Raw genomic sequence first — 20,743 nt, forward strand, 5'->3', positions numbered from 1 at the left:
AGGGATGGAGGGAGGAGGGAGCATTGGTCTGCATCGACTAGATTGGGCTATTTTTGTTCGATCGACCAATCCTCCTTATTTTGGAATATAATTTTTATATTTTATATTTTTCAGTTTTAGAATATTTTCTTTTTTTTTAATTTTAAAAATTATTTTCTAAATTTTTTAATTTAAAAAATAAATTTTTTTAATAAAAATAATAGTGAAAGGATATGGCATTTTAGACGCATGATGCATTCTTGGTTATTTTTGGTTTTGTCATTAGGTTGATTATTTAATGAAAGTAAAGTTTGAGAAAATTTTTAAATTTTATGTGCCAAATCAATTGTTTCACTTTGTTCGGGTAACAAATATGTAGTTAACTATTTCTTTTTAAAATATTTATACTCTTACTTTTTCTTTTATATAATATATTTATTTTCATATATGTTGTTTTTATTTTCTTCTTTTTGACGTTAGAAATCAGAGAGCATATATTTTATAAAAAATTAATTTTATTTTAATAATAAACTAAAATAAAAAGATTTTCGCAGAAAATCTCAATAAAGCTACGAAGGGAGAAGGATTAGAGGAACATGCAATCAACTGGCCGATGATAATAGTGTTGCACTGCACCCGTCATAAGCTGAACTAACTCGTATTAATTAATCTCAAATCGTTAATAGAAAATTATTTCTAATTTATAAGCAAACATAAAATAAAAAAAAGTTCTTAATTCACGTATACTATAGTTTTGTTTTATATAATATCTCTCTTGCATTAGTGCTATTTTAGATTTCTTCATCGATTTGGACTTGGATAGATTAATATATGTAGGTTTTTGGTACAAATTAGGGTAACGATATGAACACCAACATGAAGTTCTTATATTGCAGCTAGCAAAGGGACTTAGAACCAACTTTTTATTGCAGCAAGTAGAAAATTTACTAGTACATTAAACCTATCACACTGGCCGTTTCCTTACACGGTCAACTTCAAGGGAGGCATTTTATTCCTACCACCTTCTTCTTATATGTGTAGCACACACTTGCACAACTTTGGAGCTACACGAGGTTTCCAACACTAAGCCAGGCTGGTTTTCTTATGGAGTGGCTTCAGCACCACCATATCCACCACCACTGCCACCTGACCTTGTCCCCCCACACCACCATAACCTCCTCCATGTCCCGCACCACCACCCCACCGCCGCCACCATAACCTCCATGTCCGCCAACCACCGCTCCGCCGCCCCATAACCTCCACGTCCTCCTCCCTGTCCGCACCGCCGCCCCATAACCTCCGGTCCTCCTCCCTGTCCTCCACCACGCCACATAACCTCCCTGTCCGCACTGCCACCACCATAACCTCCATGTCCGCCCCCACCACCAATGTCCTCCGCCATATCCACCACCCGTCCTCCACCATATCCGCCACCACCATAACCACTTCCTTGGTAATTCATCAAGTTGTTTTGCTGGTTTAACTCTTCTGCCGTGATACCTGCAAGGACAAAACACGTATCTTATTGGGCTGTTCTAAGACCTTTTACAAATTATGTCATGCATAAAACAAAGCTGATCTCGAGCAGGGCCTTACCAGCAAAGGTGCAACATCTGCAACCATAGGGGCCACAACAACGATATCTGCACCGATAGTACTTGCCGTCGTCAGCTTGGTTCACTTCCTGTGCCACTTCTGCTGCTTGTATATGTATGATCGATGTTACAAATATATGTCAATGAAATTAAAAAGAAAAGAACAAAATAAAAAAAATAAATTTCTTTTATATATTTTATGTTAATATTAGCATGATTAGAAATTTTTTTTGTTTGAATACTTTTGAGTAACTTAGTGAGCTCTCTCATGTTCTTTTGTCTCACAAGTCATTAGAACCGAACCATATATTTTCAGTACCAACAAGGAAAATGTTAAATGCCCCAATAACAATAAAAGGTAGTAAAACAAATCCGGTGGCTTCTCTTGACTAAGCATTACTAACGTCACGAAAATGTCTAACCAACTACAAAAAACAAAAAAACGTGAGAAAATGAGACACATATAATAGGAGGCTACTAACATTTCTCATCCTTGGCTTGAGCTCCCATGAGCTGTGCCTCGGCGTAGCTGCAACACCTGCAGCCATAGTGGCCGCAACAGCGATGTCTGCAGAAATACATGGCTTCATCGCCTTCACCCCTTTCCTCCGTTGCATCCGCTGCATAATTTATAAAGACTTTCAATATATTATTATATATATGAATGTTTTATACTTGTATTGAAAAAAAAAAACAAAACAAAACTGGCGGGGGAGGAATAACAAACAAAAAAAAAAGCATATAGTGTAGATATTAACGTTTAGTTTCATCTTCGGATTTTTCAGCTACTGCCGCTGAAGAGAGGAGAAAAATTGTAAACAGAAGAGCTAGGAAAATAAACTGCTTGAACTTCATTTTCCTCACGAAACACACACAATTTCCAAGTCCTAAGGTAGAATTTTTGAGAAGGATATGATGAGGATACCAAGCTTCCCTTAAAGGCTATTTATAGTGGCAAGGGGAGGATTAATAAACAAAAGATCATTGCCTCAGCCCACTGAAGCTGCCCGCAATGTATGACTTAAATCTCAATTGATTTGGCTCTATGTATTCGTTTCAATATGATCTTATCACATATATAAGTTGGATGAAGACATCTGGACTGTCTGAGCTCAGGCAGCATTAAGTTACATGGCAACTGCCACGTGAACTTGAAGAACTTCAATAATGCTTCCAACTTGCTTTGCATTAGAACTCAATTTTTTTTTTTATTTCAAAGTCAAAATCGGCTTTCCGTTTCTGATCTCATCTCATGTGCATGTAATCGAAGATATCAGATCGTTTTATTTCATGTTGAACGCCTCTACTCCATCCTTACTCCTTTGGGATAAAACAAGGCAAGTACCCACGAAGAATAAAGGGAATTAATTATCCAAAAAAAATTATTATCTTATATAAAGTTTTAATGGTTTTATTGAGTGTAACTAGATGTATCCATGAACTGGACGTATCGGATCTCTCTTTATTAGTTTTTTAGTTAATAATAAATTATTATTTATTGTTATTTTAAAGTGAAATTATGCAATTAGTTCGTATTTTCTATCAAGGTAGATTTAGTTTTTATATAATAATTTATAAAAATTGAGTTTTAATTTTTTAAAATTGACAATGTTAGTCGAATGTATTAAAAATTTTCTGTTATCTATTCTGATATGACGTTTGATTGTATTGATATGATATTTTTTTACTAATGTGACAATGAATTTAATAACATTACAATAATGAAGTGACTTGTTATGATTGATGCAATGTTAATAATGTTGATATGACGTGTCCAAGCTTTGATGTGGAATTCATAAGTATGGACTTGAAGTTATTTAATATGAGCTAATGGTCTTAAAAGGGGGTTGGAAAAAAAACATATTAAAAATACGAATAAATTTATAAGATTTAAGAAAAAAAATATTGTGAGACAGAGAATAATAGAATTGTTGTACTCTAATTTAAAACACTGAAAAGAATGTTGTGAAACAGATCAAAAATGTCAAATCAACGTTAACACATCATCATATTCAATTGCACATAAAATGTCATATCAATATAAATATGAGTAAAATTTTAATACTGTTAATGATTAAACTGACAATGTTAATTTTAAAAAATATAAAGATTTATTTTTTACAAATTACTGTACAAAGACTAAATCCATCACATAGATAAAGTATAAAGATTAAGTTCACAATTTAACTTTTGTTTAAATAAGATTAAATAAATACATTTTATTTATTAATAAAAAGTTTAGTTGGGTTGGGCTGGTTTCCAATCTAAAAAGTAAAAGTAATATCCAAACCCGATCAAATCAAGTTTGCTCGCGAGCCTGTACTGAGTATAACTTGACCTTTGAAATCTTTTATTTATAGTTTAATATATATTAATTTTATAAAAAAATGCATAATAATTATTTAAATTGGTTTATAAAATTTAAAAAACTCTATGGCTAAAACATAAGATAAATTCGGTACAAAACCCTAGAGCTAAAAATAATGCCCAAGGGACCAAATGTCGTAAACTTGTACTTTCGCCAATTGGCCGGACTTAGTAAGATTTTATTTAATTGATATTTTTATTTTTTTTTGATACAAAATGTATAGGAAGGAAAATATAAAAAAACTGAATAGGAAACAAAAGACAAATTGTAAAACTATGGACAAAATAGAGTCTAAGTTAAATTATGTTGGTGGTGAATTTTTTAAGAGTCAAATTTAAAATCTAAAAAAATTTCAAACATTTCCATCATAAGAAAAAAAAAAGGTAAGTTCAAGGAACCCTATTGGTATGAGTAGCCAAAATAAACTTTTGAGGAATAATTTATATAAGGTTTCTTAGAATAATTTTGTGAGGGTTTTTATTGAAAATGATAAAATGAAAATTAATTTCGAAAATCATAACTTATAAGTTGATAAAGTTCAATAAAAATTAAGAATAATATGTAAAAAAACTTATCAGACGTATGGCTGGTATTCGAGTAGATAAAGATGAAAAAAAGAGTATGGCATGTATTCAAAATTCGATCAATATTTATTGAATAATGAAAATTCTGTCATATTTTTTTAATAAACATACCAATAAGGAAAATTTGAAAACTTTACTAAAAGTTTTCAAATTTTTTTACATTTAATTCGTATAATAAGACCTTTTAATTTCTCAATTTGAATTTAAATTTTTACTTAATCTCTTTTAATAAAAAATAGACATAATGTTTGAAACAACTTCTAAACTATTTAAAAAACTTCAAATAAATCTTTATTCTTTTATTACTCTTAATCAAGTCTTTATAGTTTTATTTTGAGTGAAATAGATAAGATTGTTAAACAAAAAAATAATTTTTATAATTAATGATTAATTAATTATCATTAATTAAAATATCAATTTTTATTTTATATCTACATCATAACACTAACATGAAGGGTAGAACTATACCTCATAACGATGCCATCATGCTATGTCATTGTCATCATAACACGTCATTATACCATATCACTAAGTGATATAAAGTAACAAGTGACATATTAATTAAAAATAATTAATTAATTATTAGTCATAAGGCTTATATGATTTAAAATAAAAATAAAAATATTTAATTAAATATAATAAAAATTAAGTATTTATTTAAATTTTTTTAAATAGTTCAAATTTTTTTTTAATATTATGATTAAAAATATCATAAATTTAATTTTTCAAAAATTTACCTAAATCTTGTCCCTAAAATGGTTATTATTAGCAATCTCTAAAGCACCCCAAAGGCACAACCCTTTTTGCCTCTCTAACGGTCTCATTGGTCCTTTTATGTGTATATTGATTGTTCTTCCTGAAACCAAAGAAAGAAAAGAATTGCCTAGTATAGTACAACAGATATTAATTTATGGTTTTTTTTCTCAATCAGGAAATTTTATTAATAAAGTTAAGCGAAATAGCTTACATACCTTTAATTAGATGTGCTCATTGCACACTGAATCCCGTCAACACCCTTATCACCAAATGCAGTTAACAAAGAAAAGTAGAGAAGTAACAACTTGAAACGTGTACCTCTAAACCACTCCCTTCCTGCCAGGGCCGGTCCTTGGTAAGCCCACCCGAGAATGGACTTATAGACCCCAAATTTAAAGAGTCTTCATAATTTTATAATAATTATAATATAATTAATTATATTAAAAATATATAAAAATTAAGATAATTAATAAAATATTTATTTATTTTTTTATATCTAATAAATATTTATTTCTCTCACCTCCACATCTTTATTAATTTTCAACTATTTATCTTATTTTTTATTAAAAATATGTAAAAGTTAAAGATAATTAATAAAATAACACATTCTCTTATTTCTCTAATTATGTGTCTAATAAATTTCAATTTTTATCACTTCCCAATTCTTACACTACTATTAATTTTGAACTATTTTTCTTATTTCCAACCAATATAGATTTGCATTTGCTACGAGTTCTTCTAAAAAAATTACTTCTAAAATGAACATAGAACCTAATTTTTGTGATATACGTATTATTCGTATAAAAAAATGATGAGAATGTTGATAATGAAATAATAAGATCTCGTGCAAAGTAAATTAGAATTAATATATTAGATCAAGCAATTTTTCACTTCAAAGTAGATTTGAACAATTTAAGATATATGAAAGTATTTTTGGCTTTTTGTTTACTGGTAAAATGTTAAAGTCATTAGACTATAATAGTTTGAAAGAATATTGTCTTCATCCTGAATACTCTTTAAAATATACAACTATTTTGATATTAATGGTTTAGATTTATTTTCAGAGTTAAAAATTTTAAAAGAAATTATAGAAATGGAAGATAACAGGCCAATCGACATATTTAATCATATAAAAAATTTTGATTTTTCTCCAAATGCATATCTTGCTTTTAGAATAATGTTAACAATTGTCGTAAGTGTTGCGGGAAGAGAAAGAAATTTTTCAAAACTAAAATTAATAAAATTTTATTTAAGATCAACAATGTTTCAAGAAAAATGAAATGGATTAATTATATTATCAATTAAAAGAAAATATTAGAAGAATTTTATTATGAAAGTTTAATTAGTAATTTTGTATCTAAAAAATTAGAAAAATAAAATTTTAATAAAATTTTTTCTTAATTTTAATAAAAAAAATCTCATTTAAATATTTTACTTTCAACTTTTGAATTTACTAAGCGGTCGCTCTTCCTACATACAATCTGAAGAATAAACACAGTAACCCCACTCCTTATATAGTGAGCTGGATTGGAGAGAAATTACCCTTACGTGTGAAAGAACTTATCCTTCTCCCACCTCCAATCTTGCCAATAAGTCAGCAAAAGAAGTTGCTTCTCTCAAAGTGTGAACATATTCCACCTCACCTATTACAGTCTAAAGCCAATCAATTCTTGCAAACAATTTCCAATGCTCCCAAGGTCAGGAGTCAACTAGTGTCACCCAAGAAATAATCGCAACACATGAGTCATACTCAATAGGAAGTGATTTCATACCTACCCAAGGACAGTTGTGAAAAATAAGGCATTTAGCATGGCTATCAACTTAGCTCTATTTGAATCAAGAACTCCAAAAGACCATAAATAATCCCAACACTTCTCCTTTATTGTCTCTAAGGAGCCATCCACAACCCGACGGGCCTGATTTACGGCTTATTGACCCGTCAACCTTGAACTTTAACATGTTCTCCTTTGGTGGGATCCAATGCACTCCTTTCCTAGGGTTTACCCTCTGCTTTTTTGCAAAGTTGGGTTCTCTTGAACATTTCAATTAAAAAAATTAGGATCAACCATGCACTTGTTCTTGGCATGTTTAGACTTCATATAAGTATATATATATATATATATATATATATATAGGAATCTCTAAATTAATTTTATGGTTACCATTAATACATGAGTTCAACTAAAATAACACAGAAAATTAGAAAGAAAGAAAGCATTTTTGGAACTCAAGATTTTATTCATTTATAATTCATACTTCTAAGGAAGCATATTTTCTTAGGACATTGCGACGTACTATTTCTAGTGCTACAAATTTAGTACATCACATCACACATATGCATGTAAAAATGCTAGTATTTTAGTTGTGAGGATCGGCTTGAGTTTCAGCATCCATCGCCTCACCCAGATAGGAGCAGCACCTTTGGCAACCTCTTCCATAATGATCAGATCGACAGCAACCGAAGGAGCAGCGTCCCCCAGACCCTCTACGTCCACCATATCCACCGTGGCCACCTCGCCCTCCATGTCCTCCGTGGCCACCTCGCCCTCCATGTCCTCCGTTGCTGCCACGACCTTCATATCCGCCATGCTTGGCATCATCTAGCCCAGCTGTTTTTGTAGCCACCTCACCTGCAAATTTATGATGATCATGTTTATTTAGATGATCCCAATGGTTATGCATACTACTAATTAATTATTGTGCAATATTAATGTCAGGAATGCAGTGCTTTAAAAATTGGCAAGCAAGTTACACTTTTCATGAAGGTTTACATGTGATGGTCTCACAAGTAAACACGAAGATTCGTTAAGATTCACACGTCCAGTAGTTTCTTAATATTGAGAAGAAGATGAGATATGAAAGGAAAATTAAAAAAACTGAAGGATTTAGTAATCCTTTAGTTTAACATTTCAGATTGAACGATGGATGTTAGATTTTGGTGTGATAGATGCACTCAAGTTTTCACTTCTCTCCAAAACTTGCTCCGTACACATAGGAGATTTTGGAACCAAGGGCCGGGAAATGTGGATTTAAAGTCTTCTATGTAATTTGTAGAAGAACAAATTATTGAAGTGAACAATCAGACAAAGACACAGAGATATAGATGTATATATTTGGTGAACAATAATAAGGGGAGATAAAGGACCCAGCTAACCATTCTTCTTTTCAGCGGAAGTTTCAGCAAGGTCTTTAGCTGCCACTTCTGAAGAGACCAGAAGAACAACAGCCGCTACAAGAGCAAGGAGAAGGAAAGCCTTAGCACTCATAATTTTCATAAAAAGAAATTAAGCAAACCCTAGTATTGGATGAGAATGGTGAAACTAAAGCACTCTTTATCTCTATATATAGGCCTGGAAAGTGAGAAAAAAGTTTCAGAGCTGTGTAGTTGGCTGTTAAAAGAGTTGTCAAGCTATTCAATCTTCTTAACTGAGTTGCCAGTATCATAGCATTTTGGGCCTACCCCATTGCCTCTATTAAATTTGATTTCAGAGGTCAGACTTTTGCCATACTTGCCAGTTGTTATATTATGGCACAATCAAAGTCAACTTAGCATGGCTTAAGCACCATATTAATTGCAAAGACTCAGCTCCGCAAGAATACTCGTCTATGAATCTCTAGCATTGCATGAATTTTAGGGCATGAAGATGCAAACGTACTAAAGAGGGCAGTTGAAGCATTAAATGTTGCAGTTGTCAGTGTTTTGTTCTTATCCCAATCCATGGCTTGCCTTAGGCCGGTGGATCTCTCAAGTGAATTTTAAAGGCCTAGTTGCCAGAGACGAAGCCCAGATAAATATCGTTGAACGAAGCGAGTGGCTACTGCAACCCAAATGAATGGGAGATATTTTTCAAGCTACAGCCTGTTGAGTTTCTGGAAAAATGTAATGGGAAAATGATAAGTAAAACACAATTGATTGAGACACTTTTCTTTATGTCGTGTCTAAATGTCCAAAAACAGAATAGGGTACTAATTTGTAATCACTAGCCTATTACTGCAGGCCTTGCATCAGAGGGTAGCTTGAAAAGATTTAATGAACTCAATTTCTTCGTTTCGCTTCTCAAACTTTTTTGTAGATTCAAATCTTGCTTAGTTAAGGCCATTCCGAGCTTTGTTCGTTTTCTATAGATGCTAATTATATTGTAATTTGCAATAATTAAAAACTCCTCATCCAGAAAAATTCAATGCTAATTATCTTCCGAAAACGGTCAGCTTGTTGGACATGACTAAAGAGGTATTTTAGGATCAAGTTTTTTTTTAGTACATAAAGCTTGATAGAATATAAAATGTTTGTAACTGTTAATTATGAAGTAAAACTTAATTTAAGTCAAATATAGAGTTTTGTTTAATTTAGTCCATGTACTATAGAGTTTTATTCAATTTAATTCTTGTATTTTGTAACTTTGTGTAATTTGATCTCTAACACAAAAAAACTGATGTGAAAAATTTTATTTGTCTGATATGTCAAAAGTTAATATTGTTTTACATGTCAATGTCATATCGACATGACTAATGATCAATTTGGATAAAGTTAGGTCCAAAGAGTTAATTGCATAAAATATCAAAATATAGGGACTACCTTTGGGGTACTTTGACCAATTGTAATTCCCCATTTGATAGTAAAATTGTTATTTATCCCTACATTTTCAATCTTGATTTTTGATCCGAAATTTGTGTACACCAAATGGACAATTTCTACCTCTAATATCTTTTTTTTTTTCTCAAAACTCAAATTTCCAAATTTTCATGACTTCTAAGAAAAACTCTACCAAAAAAAAAAAACTAGCTCTCAAACCTGCTCAAGTGATCTTGCAGTCTACTCAAATTCATCATCAAGTGCACATGTTCTTGCTCATGCTTATGGCATTCGAAGACAAACAAAAGTTGTTGAATTGTATGATCAAACAATTCTAGTAGTCAACCTTAATCTTTTATATGATACTTCTTCCTTAAATTCAAAAGAAGTTTATGCTCTACAACTTGTCTTTTTTAACAGACCAAGTGCAAGTTGCCAATTTTCATTTAAAGAGCACGATAGCTATTTCAACTGCAACTTTGTTCCATCATCGAGTTGCTAGAGTTCCTCTTTAAGAGCAAATTCTAAAGTGATGGTTGTGATGAAAACTTACACAACACCTTTGGAAGAACAAGTTGTGCTTCTTGCAAAAATTGTGGAATCTCTTACAACAAGTATAAAAGAAAAGGATGATCAAATTGCCTCAACGATGGCAAAAATTAACGATCTTATCAAAAGACATCAGTTACACTTAGTTAAAATCAACACTTGATCTTTTAATAAGTTGATGAGAATTCCACTAGAAAAGTTGTAAAAGGTCACTAATAGAAAGACGAAGAAATGGTCATTGCCAATCAACTTAAGGAATTCATCAAAGAAGCCATCAAGTAATAAGTTGGAAATGTCGCCTAGCCTTCTTACATTTATGTGAAACCATGTGCTTAAAAGATTGATAATATGAGGATGACAAAGAATTATCAATCACCAATGTTCCAACAATTTAATGGTAAAAGAAATCCTTGCCAACATGTTGCACACGTTAAGGTAACTTGCAACAATGCTAGAACCTATTGAGATCTTATGCTGAAGCACTTCGATCGCTTTCTGAAAGGTAACACCTTTGATTAATACACTGATCTTGAGCCTAAGATAATTGATAGTTGGGACCAATCAATTGTAAATTCCTTAATTGCTTCTACAATACTTGTCGTGTATTGGCATGATTGAACTCACAACTTCACGTTAGTGGAAAATGAGCTTGTGGTTGAGTACAGCCACAAATGAAGAAATTTGAATCTTAACTGTAAAGAGAAATTGTTTTAATCGTTTTCCTTTTATATGTGCATACAAAGGATGAATTGGGGATTACTACATTCTTCAAGGCATTAAGCTTAAAACTTGTGAAGAATTAACTACTCATGCACATGACATGGAGTTAGGCATGCCATCAACTAGAAGTCAAAGATGCAAGAACCAAAAAAAGGCAAGGAAAAGCAAGACATTCACAAATAGGGCAAAACTTTAACTAATAAGGGTGAAAGTAAACATTTTATGACTATGAACACCAAGCCCTTCAAAACGTCCACCAGTTCAAAGAAATCCTAAAAAGCAAAACCTATTCTATCATAAGATAAAAGGTAAAAAAAAGATCTTTTTGTAGGAAAGGCAAAAGAAGTAGTATCTTTCCCTTGACTCAAATGTTGCAAACACGCTATAAGAATTCTTGAAGACTAAGCTCATTTAATTTTCAAAGATAAAGTGATTGAAAGAAGTTGATCAAGTAAATGACCTCAATTATTGCAAGTATTATCACTTGATTAGCCACCTTTGAGAAAAATGTTTCGTTTTCAAAGACAAAACCATGGGGCTTCATAAGGATGAGGAAATTGTGTCTATGGAAGAAATTGTGTAATCAAATTTGGCATCGGTAGCAAGCATGGTTTCTCAACCTAATGTGTTGAGCAAAACCATAAACTTTTTAATCTTTTAACCCCATCATGATAATTACAAAGTGAAAGAAGTAATTAATTTCGAGATAATGAGGGCAATACTTTTGGCCAAACAATTGAAGATGAAGGCAATGGAGGATGGATCTTAATTACATATCTAAAAGGATGAAAAAATAATATTCTTAACTCTAAGCAAGTTCCAAGAAGATTCAAAATGGTGACACAATTACCTAAAAAGCTAATGCTAAAGCCAATCTATTTAGGCATGAAAATTAAGTCGCATAGAAGTCCAAATAACAAATCATCTTGAATGAATTTATGCTAATGCAATTTAGAAATAAAACTTCAATTCCCACATCTTGTTACAAAGTTGATGAAGATGTTAAGAATGAAGAGAAAGTAAAGATCAAATATAATCTCTCTTGTGCTTCAAAACTTAATTTTTCTAATGAAAATTTATTGGTATGGTCTATTCGTCACAATCAACCTCTTTTTGTTGTGAGTTATATTTGTGAATAGAAGATTACATTGAATCGTAGTAAATGATGGATTTGCTGTCAATATACTCTTATTGAAGATAGTGAAAGAGCTTGAAGTGCCTCTAAATGAATTTTCAAAGGAAAAGAGCTCTTGAAACAGTTAAACTTCAACTTTTTATTTATGACGCAAAATTAAATCCATTGTTTCATGTGATTGATGCAAAGACAACATACAACATGTTGTTATGACTACTATGGATACATTGAAAAGGTGTAGTCTCATCGACACTTCATTAATGCTTTATGTATTTTAAGAAAGGTCAAGTGAAGACAATCATTACAAACTTTAAGTCTTTTACCACAGTAGAGGCGCACTTCGTTAATTCTAAATTCCATTTAGAGAGTACTTTTGTAATAAAGGTACAATCCATAAATGATTAGCAAAATGATGGAGTATCATCGAAGTAAAAAGGAAAGAAATTTTGTTTTTCAACTAAGGGAGATGATGAAAGAAGTGAAGGCTTAAAGAATTTGACTTTGCCACTCACTAATTTCGAAGGGTCAAAGGTTGCTAAGCCTCTATTAAAGGAATTTGTAAGGTTATTAGAAGGACCATTATTTGAACATGATGATCTTCCTTTCCAATGAGTTAATGGTTTTGTTCCTTATACTTATAGACTTCTAGTAGGGGTTGGTTACAAAGAAGAGGATGTTTGCAAATTGGAACACTAATCAAGTACACTAATTAAAGAGATTGTACGAAATTCCACCAAGATTCATAAGGCTTGGTGAAAAAATTGATATTGTTAAACCTTCAAAGTCAGGGCTAGGATTTTCACCCTTGAAATTGCAAATTCACAAAGATGTTTCATGATATATAACAACGGAAGAAGTTGATGATGAGCAAGAGTATCTAGTTAAGTCATCAAGACTTTTAATTTTTGATTGCTTGAGTATGTTCACGTCTCAAACTTTAGTTTTGGGCCATTTAATTATACCTTTGAATGAGATCTAGTTTTTGATTATATTAAGGAAGAGCACATTGAAACCTTTTTGAATGAGCCTATGCATTTAAGGTTTAAAAGAAAACCCTTGTAAAGAAAGAAAAAAGGGAGCTTTATGGTAAATGAATCAAAGATTTCTATAAGATCATCCTTTCGCTTATGAAAAGACAAAGCAAATAGATTGTAATGAACAATTAAAGCATTAAAGGCTAAAAACCATACAATGGTTGTAACTAAATAAGCTTTATCTTTGGTTGAGGAAGGGCTTGAAAAAATGAAGATCGTCACATCTAATGACGTGTCAATAGAATACAATATTGAAAAATCCTAAGAGAAAGATGCTTGAAAAGCTCCCCATCATTTAAAGAAGAAAATTGACCTGCGAATAATGAACTAAAAGAGGTTGACATTGGCACTATAGAAGACCCTTGCCCAATTTTGTAAGTTCTAGTTAAACTCCATATTCCGAACTCAAATATATAATGTCGTCTAGTTATTTTCTTATAAAAAATATGATGAACATATCATTATAATTCACATTATGCAAAACATTTTAATATATATAAAATTTCACTAGATTTTAGATTATACAAAAATTTTTGAAAATGAGTAATGGTGGAAAATATTTTATACAGGATATCCTAAATAACAGAAATTATTTTTGACAATTTATCCAATCATAAAAAATTGATTTTTCAATAAAATGTTTGACACAAAAAAAATTTTCCCTTAGCAAATTATTTTTTGGTTACCAAACAAAGCCTTGATCATGTACCTTTCACCAAAAGGGAGAACATAAGCTTTTTATATGAATGAAAAAAATAGCGCTATTTAATCTCATGACATGGGAAAGAACATGCCAACAAAGCAATTGAATAGAGATAATTAACAATTTTATTGATTTATCCTTCTTTTACATATTTAGGGAAGCATTTTAATTTAGGACACAACAAAGTACCGTCTGGTGTGCCATTTGTTTAGATACATGCAAATGCTACATTAGTTGTGACGATTGCCATGAGTTTCAACATTGATTATGTTGCTAGCATAAGAACAGTAACGTCCCTCATACCCTCCATGTCAAGGAAATTCTCTTTAATGTGCGAATTTGAGAGTCGCCATCAATCTTTTTTCTATAAGGTGTGATTGACTACCTATTAGATTTCTTCTATTCGGAAGTCTTAAATTGATTTTAAATTCGTCTAAAGAACAACAACCTAGTTTGTAGTTTTTTAGAGTTGGGTTCGAGAGTATACTTATACACGAGGAAGGATTAGCACTCCTGTGATGCTCGTTCCATGAATGATACCATTTAATCATACGTTATCCTATTTTAACTTAAGGTTAACTTTTAATTTTATTCTTATATTTTCTTTAATCATTATTTATTATTTTATTCTTGATTTTATATATCTTTTTTTTCTTATCTTTCTTTTCTCTCTAATTTATTTTTATTATTTATTTATTTTATTTTTTAGTACGTGAATAAAATTTTCATCTAGAAGAAATCTTCCAAAACCATCCCAACTCTTTGGTGAAGTTTAAGAATTTTTTCTCTTTTAGAGAATTTCTCAAGAAAGCTTGTCTCTATAAGCTCCCACAAGAAGATCCCATCGTCGGAGATTGTCACTCACGAACCAAATATCTTATTAATGCACATGATGCAACCATCATGATGATATGATTTTGCAATTTTAAATAATGAAAAAAAAACTTTGTATATATAAAAAAAATCATTCATAGACCATTCCAACACTTTGGTAAAATTTAAAAGTTTTTTCTCACCTAGAAAATTTCTCGAGAAAACTTGTCTCTACAAGCTTCTTGAGAAAGTCTTAACATCGAGGTTTTTACACCCGCTTGCAAAATAATTAAATCGTATGCGATGCAAAATCATGAATGATGTAAAATGAATGCCTTTATAAATGTAATATTTGACTTTAAACTTGGTGATTATATATTTAATATTTTGCTCTAATTGAACATATACCTCTTTTTGTTCTTATTAGATTTGAAAACATTTATTTGAACCAATGGGGTTTTGAAATATGAAACTAGGACCTACCGAACACTTTAGTGAAAATATTAATTAAATTTCTCATCTAGGAAATTCAACTCTGAAATACGACTCTTCACATTCTACGAGAGATTCAATCCTCAGAGATTGGCTCAAAATAATTGACCTTGACTATTTAGATACCATGTAATTGAGTAAAGAAATTAACTTCAAAAATCTTTTATTTAGAATAATTATTTGAATTAATTATTGATTACTATATTAATTTTTAATTAATTAATTTTAAATAAAAATAATAAATTAATTTTCTTAAATTATTATTTTTATTAAGATAATTGTTTAAATTAACATAGTGTTGGAATATAAAAAGTTAAGATTTATTCCAACACTTCGATGACAATCCTAACTAAATTTCTCACCTAGAAAAGTCAACTCAAAAATGTGACTTTTCGTATTTTCGAGTGAAATTCCATCATTGGAAATTAATTTAAAATAATTAATATCTTATTATTTATATATACATGAGTATGTGTATATTTACATATATTTAATAAATTTATTTCTTTTTTGCTTCTAACCACCTTTTATTATTATTTTTTTGGAAAGAAAATAGTGTTTAAAATAGTTATTTGAGTAGAAGGGTTATTAGAACATAAAATTAGGGTTTTCCCAACGCGTTGGTGAAAGCCCTAATTAAGTTCCCCACCTGATAAATTTAACACTTCACACTCTCGAGTGAAGTTTCATTACCGAATCAACTCAAATAACACATTTTCCATTGAAAAGTTTTCCTACATTATATTTGTTTCACCACATAATAAACTAATTGTCAAATATCTTACATATAAATTTTTTAAAACTTAAATAATCATATATTATAGAAATATATATTTTTAGACACTTATATATGTTTCATGTACTAACCTAGTGTTATTTTCCTTATTTTTATTATATGTGTGTATCGTTTTTTCTTCAAAATAATTTACTAACCATATTAACATTGATCTCTAAATAAATACCTACATTTTTAAAAAAAAGCTTAAAAATGAGCCAAACAAAAAGGCCTAAGGATTCATACCTATTTGGGTTCTATGTGACCCAAAGAAATTAGACTTAACAAGCTTTGGATCCTACCAGGTGGAACTTGGGCTGCTCAAATTGCTGGGCTGCAACAAGGAATTCATGGGCATAATTAGTCCATTTGAAGAGAAGTGATGGGTTAATGTGCATCGACGCCGTTCAAGCTGCTTGGCTCCCAACAACAGGGCGTCGTTTAACTTGGAACCCTAACTACAAAGCCCACGTTTTGCCTCCTTCCCCGTTTCCTTGCTACTTCTTCTTTCTCAGTCGCTCATTCCCAAATAAAATGAGATAAACGAGAAAGTAAATAAAAATAAAAGTAAAAGTAAAAATAAAAAAATATATAGTAATGATAATTAGATTAATTAAATACATAATAATAATAATAGTGAAAAAATTGATGTCTAAACTTATGAGGATTTTTCAAAGAATGAATTTAAAAGACGTTAACTACAAGGTTGGAAACCTAGATAAATGTCATTCTACAGTCACTCTCAAGTCGAGTGTTGATAACTATATTTTATATAGTATTTTTAAGCCCTAATTCATATGACTTTTGCATAGATTTGAAATAAATTAATTTATTTTTACCCCATTTTTATTAAAATGTCTTTTTTTAAAATGATTAAATGCTCAATTTGGTGTCAAAACTTATGAATTTTTATCAATTTAGGATCAAACGTTTCAATTGTAACAATTAAAAGTTAAATATTTAGGGTTTTTTATAATTAAGGGTTAAGGTGAGAAGTACTTTACACGTGTAGGACACACTACACTAACTTGCATTTTTGCCTTTGATGTGACAGGAGAATTGGATTTTTGGCGAATGATGCTGTTTTGTCTCGGTAAAAATGACTTTGCTTTCTCCTATTTGATTACTCTTATGGGTTAAAATTTCCCACCATTTCGTTCTCACACCATTGACTCAAATTACTCATACTCCACCTCCTCTCTTTTTTGATCAACCTTACTTCTCTGGTCATTTTCCCTCTCTTCTCCAATCTTGATTTTCCCATGACATAGGCTGAGAAAAAGCATTCTTCAAAACATTGTCTTGTACTTTTAGGTTCTTGTAATGGCTTGTTGAGCATAGCTGTACCAAAGGAAACTCTTATTTTATAGAATTCAAGTATAAACTGCCCTTCCCTTACCTCCTCAGCTTGGGTTTATTTGACCACAATTTGCTACTTGACTTTTTGAAAAAAAAAAAAACCTCTTCATATTACACGAGAAGATGTTTCTGACATTCATCTAAACCCTAAATGCTAGGTATGTTGCACAGCAGGTATATTGAATGACCATTTGATTCATTCCCAAAGCTAGGAAAGTGTTTGAACAAAGTTCAAAGCAAAGTAATTAATCATAGCAAACAAGTTCGTAACAAATGGTAAGTTAGTGAATGTTGAATTTTTTTTTTGTGTTTTTAATGGGTTTTGTTGTTTGAATGCCATACTGCTTGACAATGTAGTTTACGATTTTGTTGTTAAATGGCGTTTGGTGTTGTTTGAAATTGTTGAAATTCAGAGAGATGTTAAGGGTTGCTTAAGATATTTGCTGTTCATCCTCTGTCAGGCATGTTCAGTCTCATCAATTTGATTACCGACCAATTGTTAGATGTCAGTCAAGTCTGATGTAAACGTAGTATGAGCCAGTTGTGTGGTTTGCACCCAAGGTGGATGTGGGGTTTGAGGAGTTGTGTTGTAAGTGGGAGAGTTGCAAAGGACCACTTGGAGTTGTTTGGCACCTATGGGTAGATTTGCATGAGTTACCTCTTTACCACATGCCTTGTGGTTGCCAACACCTCCCACACCTTGCTCCACACCGACATCGTCTTTTTCACCATGATCATCAACCCCTACAACAGTAGCAACACCGTCGCCAATAACATCAACCCTGTGGTCATTGTCATAATTGGTGGGCACACAATCATGTTCAACTGTAGATTGACCTTATAAAATGAGAGAAATTAGAACAACAAATATGTAAACCCTAAAAACAACTCAAGAACATCATTAATTGTGCTGAAAAAAAAATAATAGAAGACAAAAGTCCATACTTGTCCGAAGAAGAAGTCAATAACCCGACATATAATCCAGTCCTCCATCACCTGTATCTCTTCCTTGAATTGGGCCTTATCCCCTCTCGAATGACAAGTATCGTCATCATTTGCCCTCCACCTGCGTAATTGCAATCATAGTGTATAAGATGTTAGTTGATAGTAAAATTATTAAAGTAAGGCAATGTTCATAGGTTGACAAAGACAATTAAACGAGTGGGCCTTCTCTAGCTAATTTATTCATTTAGTTTTGCCTAATATGGCCTAATTTAGCATACCATTTTATATAATGGTTGTAAACATTATCATGAGTAGCAATGAAAGAAATAGAATCATTGACATTATTATAGCTAAAATTATTAATGCCTAAAATAATTGAACCATCTTGAATAAATCATAACCATAATAAATTCTTCCTAAGCAAATCACAACTTTACTATTCTCAAAGGCAAATGTAAAATCTAAGCTTAACATGGTAATAACCAAAAATAAGTTTGGTTAAATATCTAGAGTATAAAGAACATCTTAGAGAAGCAAAGTTTGACCAGTTCAATGTATGTATCTCATACACTACACTCATTTATTTGTTTTAAGGTCATTCTCATAATAACAGAGTTAATCTTTTGATACAAACACAATAAGTATAGACTTTAAACATTTTGTCAAATTTATTGGCTAAAACAATATTACTAAACAAGGAACTGAAGAATTATGACTCTTTGCTTAATAGTTCATCAACTATTAGTATAATATTTCTACAATGTCATCAAATAATTTATAATCATATCATATGTGTCATAATAAATAAAATACCATTAAAACATATATAATATATTTGAAAGTAGTCATTAAGAAAATAATTTATTTATTTAATAAATAATAAAATTAGTTTTACAAGGCTTATGACTAACATATATTGTTTTAATTTTCTATGAGAAAGCCTTTACTTGAAAAGAGTCATTTTTCGGCTTCAAAGTTCATCATTTCTAACGAACTTTTAAGTTTTTTCAAGGGAAAATATATAGGCATAATACTTAAAAAATTCTCTAAACTTTTAAAAAAAATTCAAATCAATTTTTATTTTTTTATTACCTTCAATTAAGTTATTATATTTTTATTTTGAATCAAATAAATTTTTATATTTTTATTTTTATTTTGAATCAAATAAACTCTTATACCTTTATGAATAATAGTTAATTTAATTAAAATATCACTTGTCATTCCATTCCATGTGATGTTGACGTGGTATATTGACATTTCGTAATAGATAATGACATGACATGGTGTGACATGATGATATTACCATGTGATATTTTTTACCTTCCACATTAATGTAAAATATTAAATAATATTTTAACTAGTTATAATTAGTCAAATATTAATCATAAAGACTTATTTAACTTAAAATAAAAATATAAAAATTTAATTGAATGTAGTAAAAAATAAAAATTAATTTAAATGTTTAAAAATAATTTAATAATTTTTTATTATTTTGTCAAATATGTATTAATTAAATATGGGTAAGAGGGGTGGTTATGTTCCAAATTAAGCTTAAAGAAAGAGTTGTAAACGACAAAGCCAGGAACCTTTGTTAGAAATATGAAATGGATGAAGTGTCACAACTACAGCCATAAATTTTGGTACAATCTCTAAAAAAAATTTTTGGCATAATCATTAGAAATCTAGTTTAGGTTTCCAAAAAATCAACTGAATCAATCATAATGATTCGGCCTACGATTCGTTCGATTTTTGTTACAATAACATTTTGATTTAGTTTTTTATTAAGCAATTTAAACTTTTTTGATTATTAAAATTTTAACATCGAATTGATTATTTATACATCTCTAATTATGGGTATCCCATTAAATCCAACATATACAAAATGAAAAACATATATGTTATTAGACATGGAACTTACTTAAAAGCTCAATTATTGAGAGGATTGTTTGAATTTTTATTGTTGTCATTCCGATTAGAACATTTTTAATTTGTGATACATAATGTATTTATGGTATTTGAATTAAGTTAAGATTTATTATTTATGTAGGATCATGTTTAAATGAATTTGAGCAAATCCTCAAATAAAACGAACTTGGATTCAAAAGAGCTCAAGCTCATCTTTAAAATTGTTTTAGAAAAGGAAAAACTGCCCAACAAGTCAATTAGCTAGGAATAGGATGCGGGGAGATAGAATTGGAGAATTGTGGAAGACGAGTCAAGAGAAGAAAGACAAAACAAGCTACTTATCCACGGCTCAGGTCTCATTGTTTTTGTTTCTTCACATGCCCATACCTTGTTTCTTCCTATTTGAAAAAAAAGTTACAAGTTTGGAACTGGCGTTCGCGTACAACTGAAGCAGAAGT

General features: G+C 30.6%; 2 protein-coding genes across 2 annotated transcripts; both read right to left on the minus strand.

Moving 5' to 3' along the window:
- Positions 1-1,081: 1,081 nt before the first annotated feature.
- LOC110429182 (uncharacterized) lies at positions 1,082-2,472 on the minus strand. The gene is made up of 4 exons (XM_021445090.1): positions 2,333-2,472; positions 2,057-2,194; positions 1,576-1,677; positions 1,082-1,479 (listed from the first exon to the last, which is right to left on the minus strand). Exons 1-4 carry the CDS (start codon positions 2,427-2,429, stop codon positions 1,082-1,084), a joined length of 735 nt encoding a protein of 244 aa, XP_021300765.1. The 5' UTR covers positions 2,430-2,472.
- A 5,027-nt stretch (positions 2,473-7,499) lies between these two features.
- LOC110409419 (glycine-rich protein-like) lies at positions 7,500-8,606 on the minus strand. Its single transcript, XM_021418757.1, has 2 exons — positions 8,437-8,606; positions 7,500-7,912 (listed from the first exon to the last, which is right to left on the minus strand). The coding sequence occupies exons 1-2, from the start codon at positions 8,555-8,557 to the stop codon at positions 7,641-7,643; spliced, it is 393 nt and encodes a 130-aa protein (XP_021274432.1). The 5' UTR covers positions 8,558-8,606; the 3' UTR covers positions 7,500-7,640.
- Positions 8,607-20,743: the final 12,137 nt, after the last annotated feature.

This window comes from Theobroma umbraticum, unplaced genomic scaffold, assembly GCF_002168275.2.
Source record: "Theobroma umbraticum cultivar Fairchild unplaced genomic scaffold, ASM216827v3 scaffold_44.0, whole genome shotgun sequence".
In the NCBI taxonomy this organism is placed as follows: domain Eukaryota; kingdom Viridiplantae; phylum Streptophyta; class Magnoliopsida; order Malvales; family Malvaceae; genus Theobroma; species Theobroma umbraticum.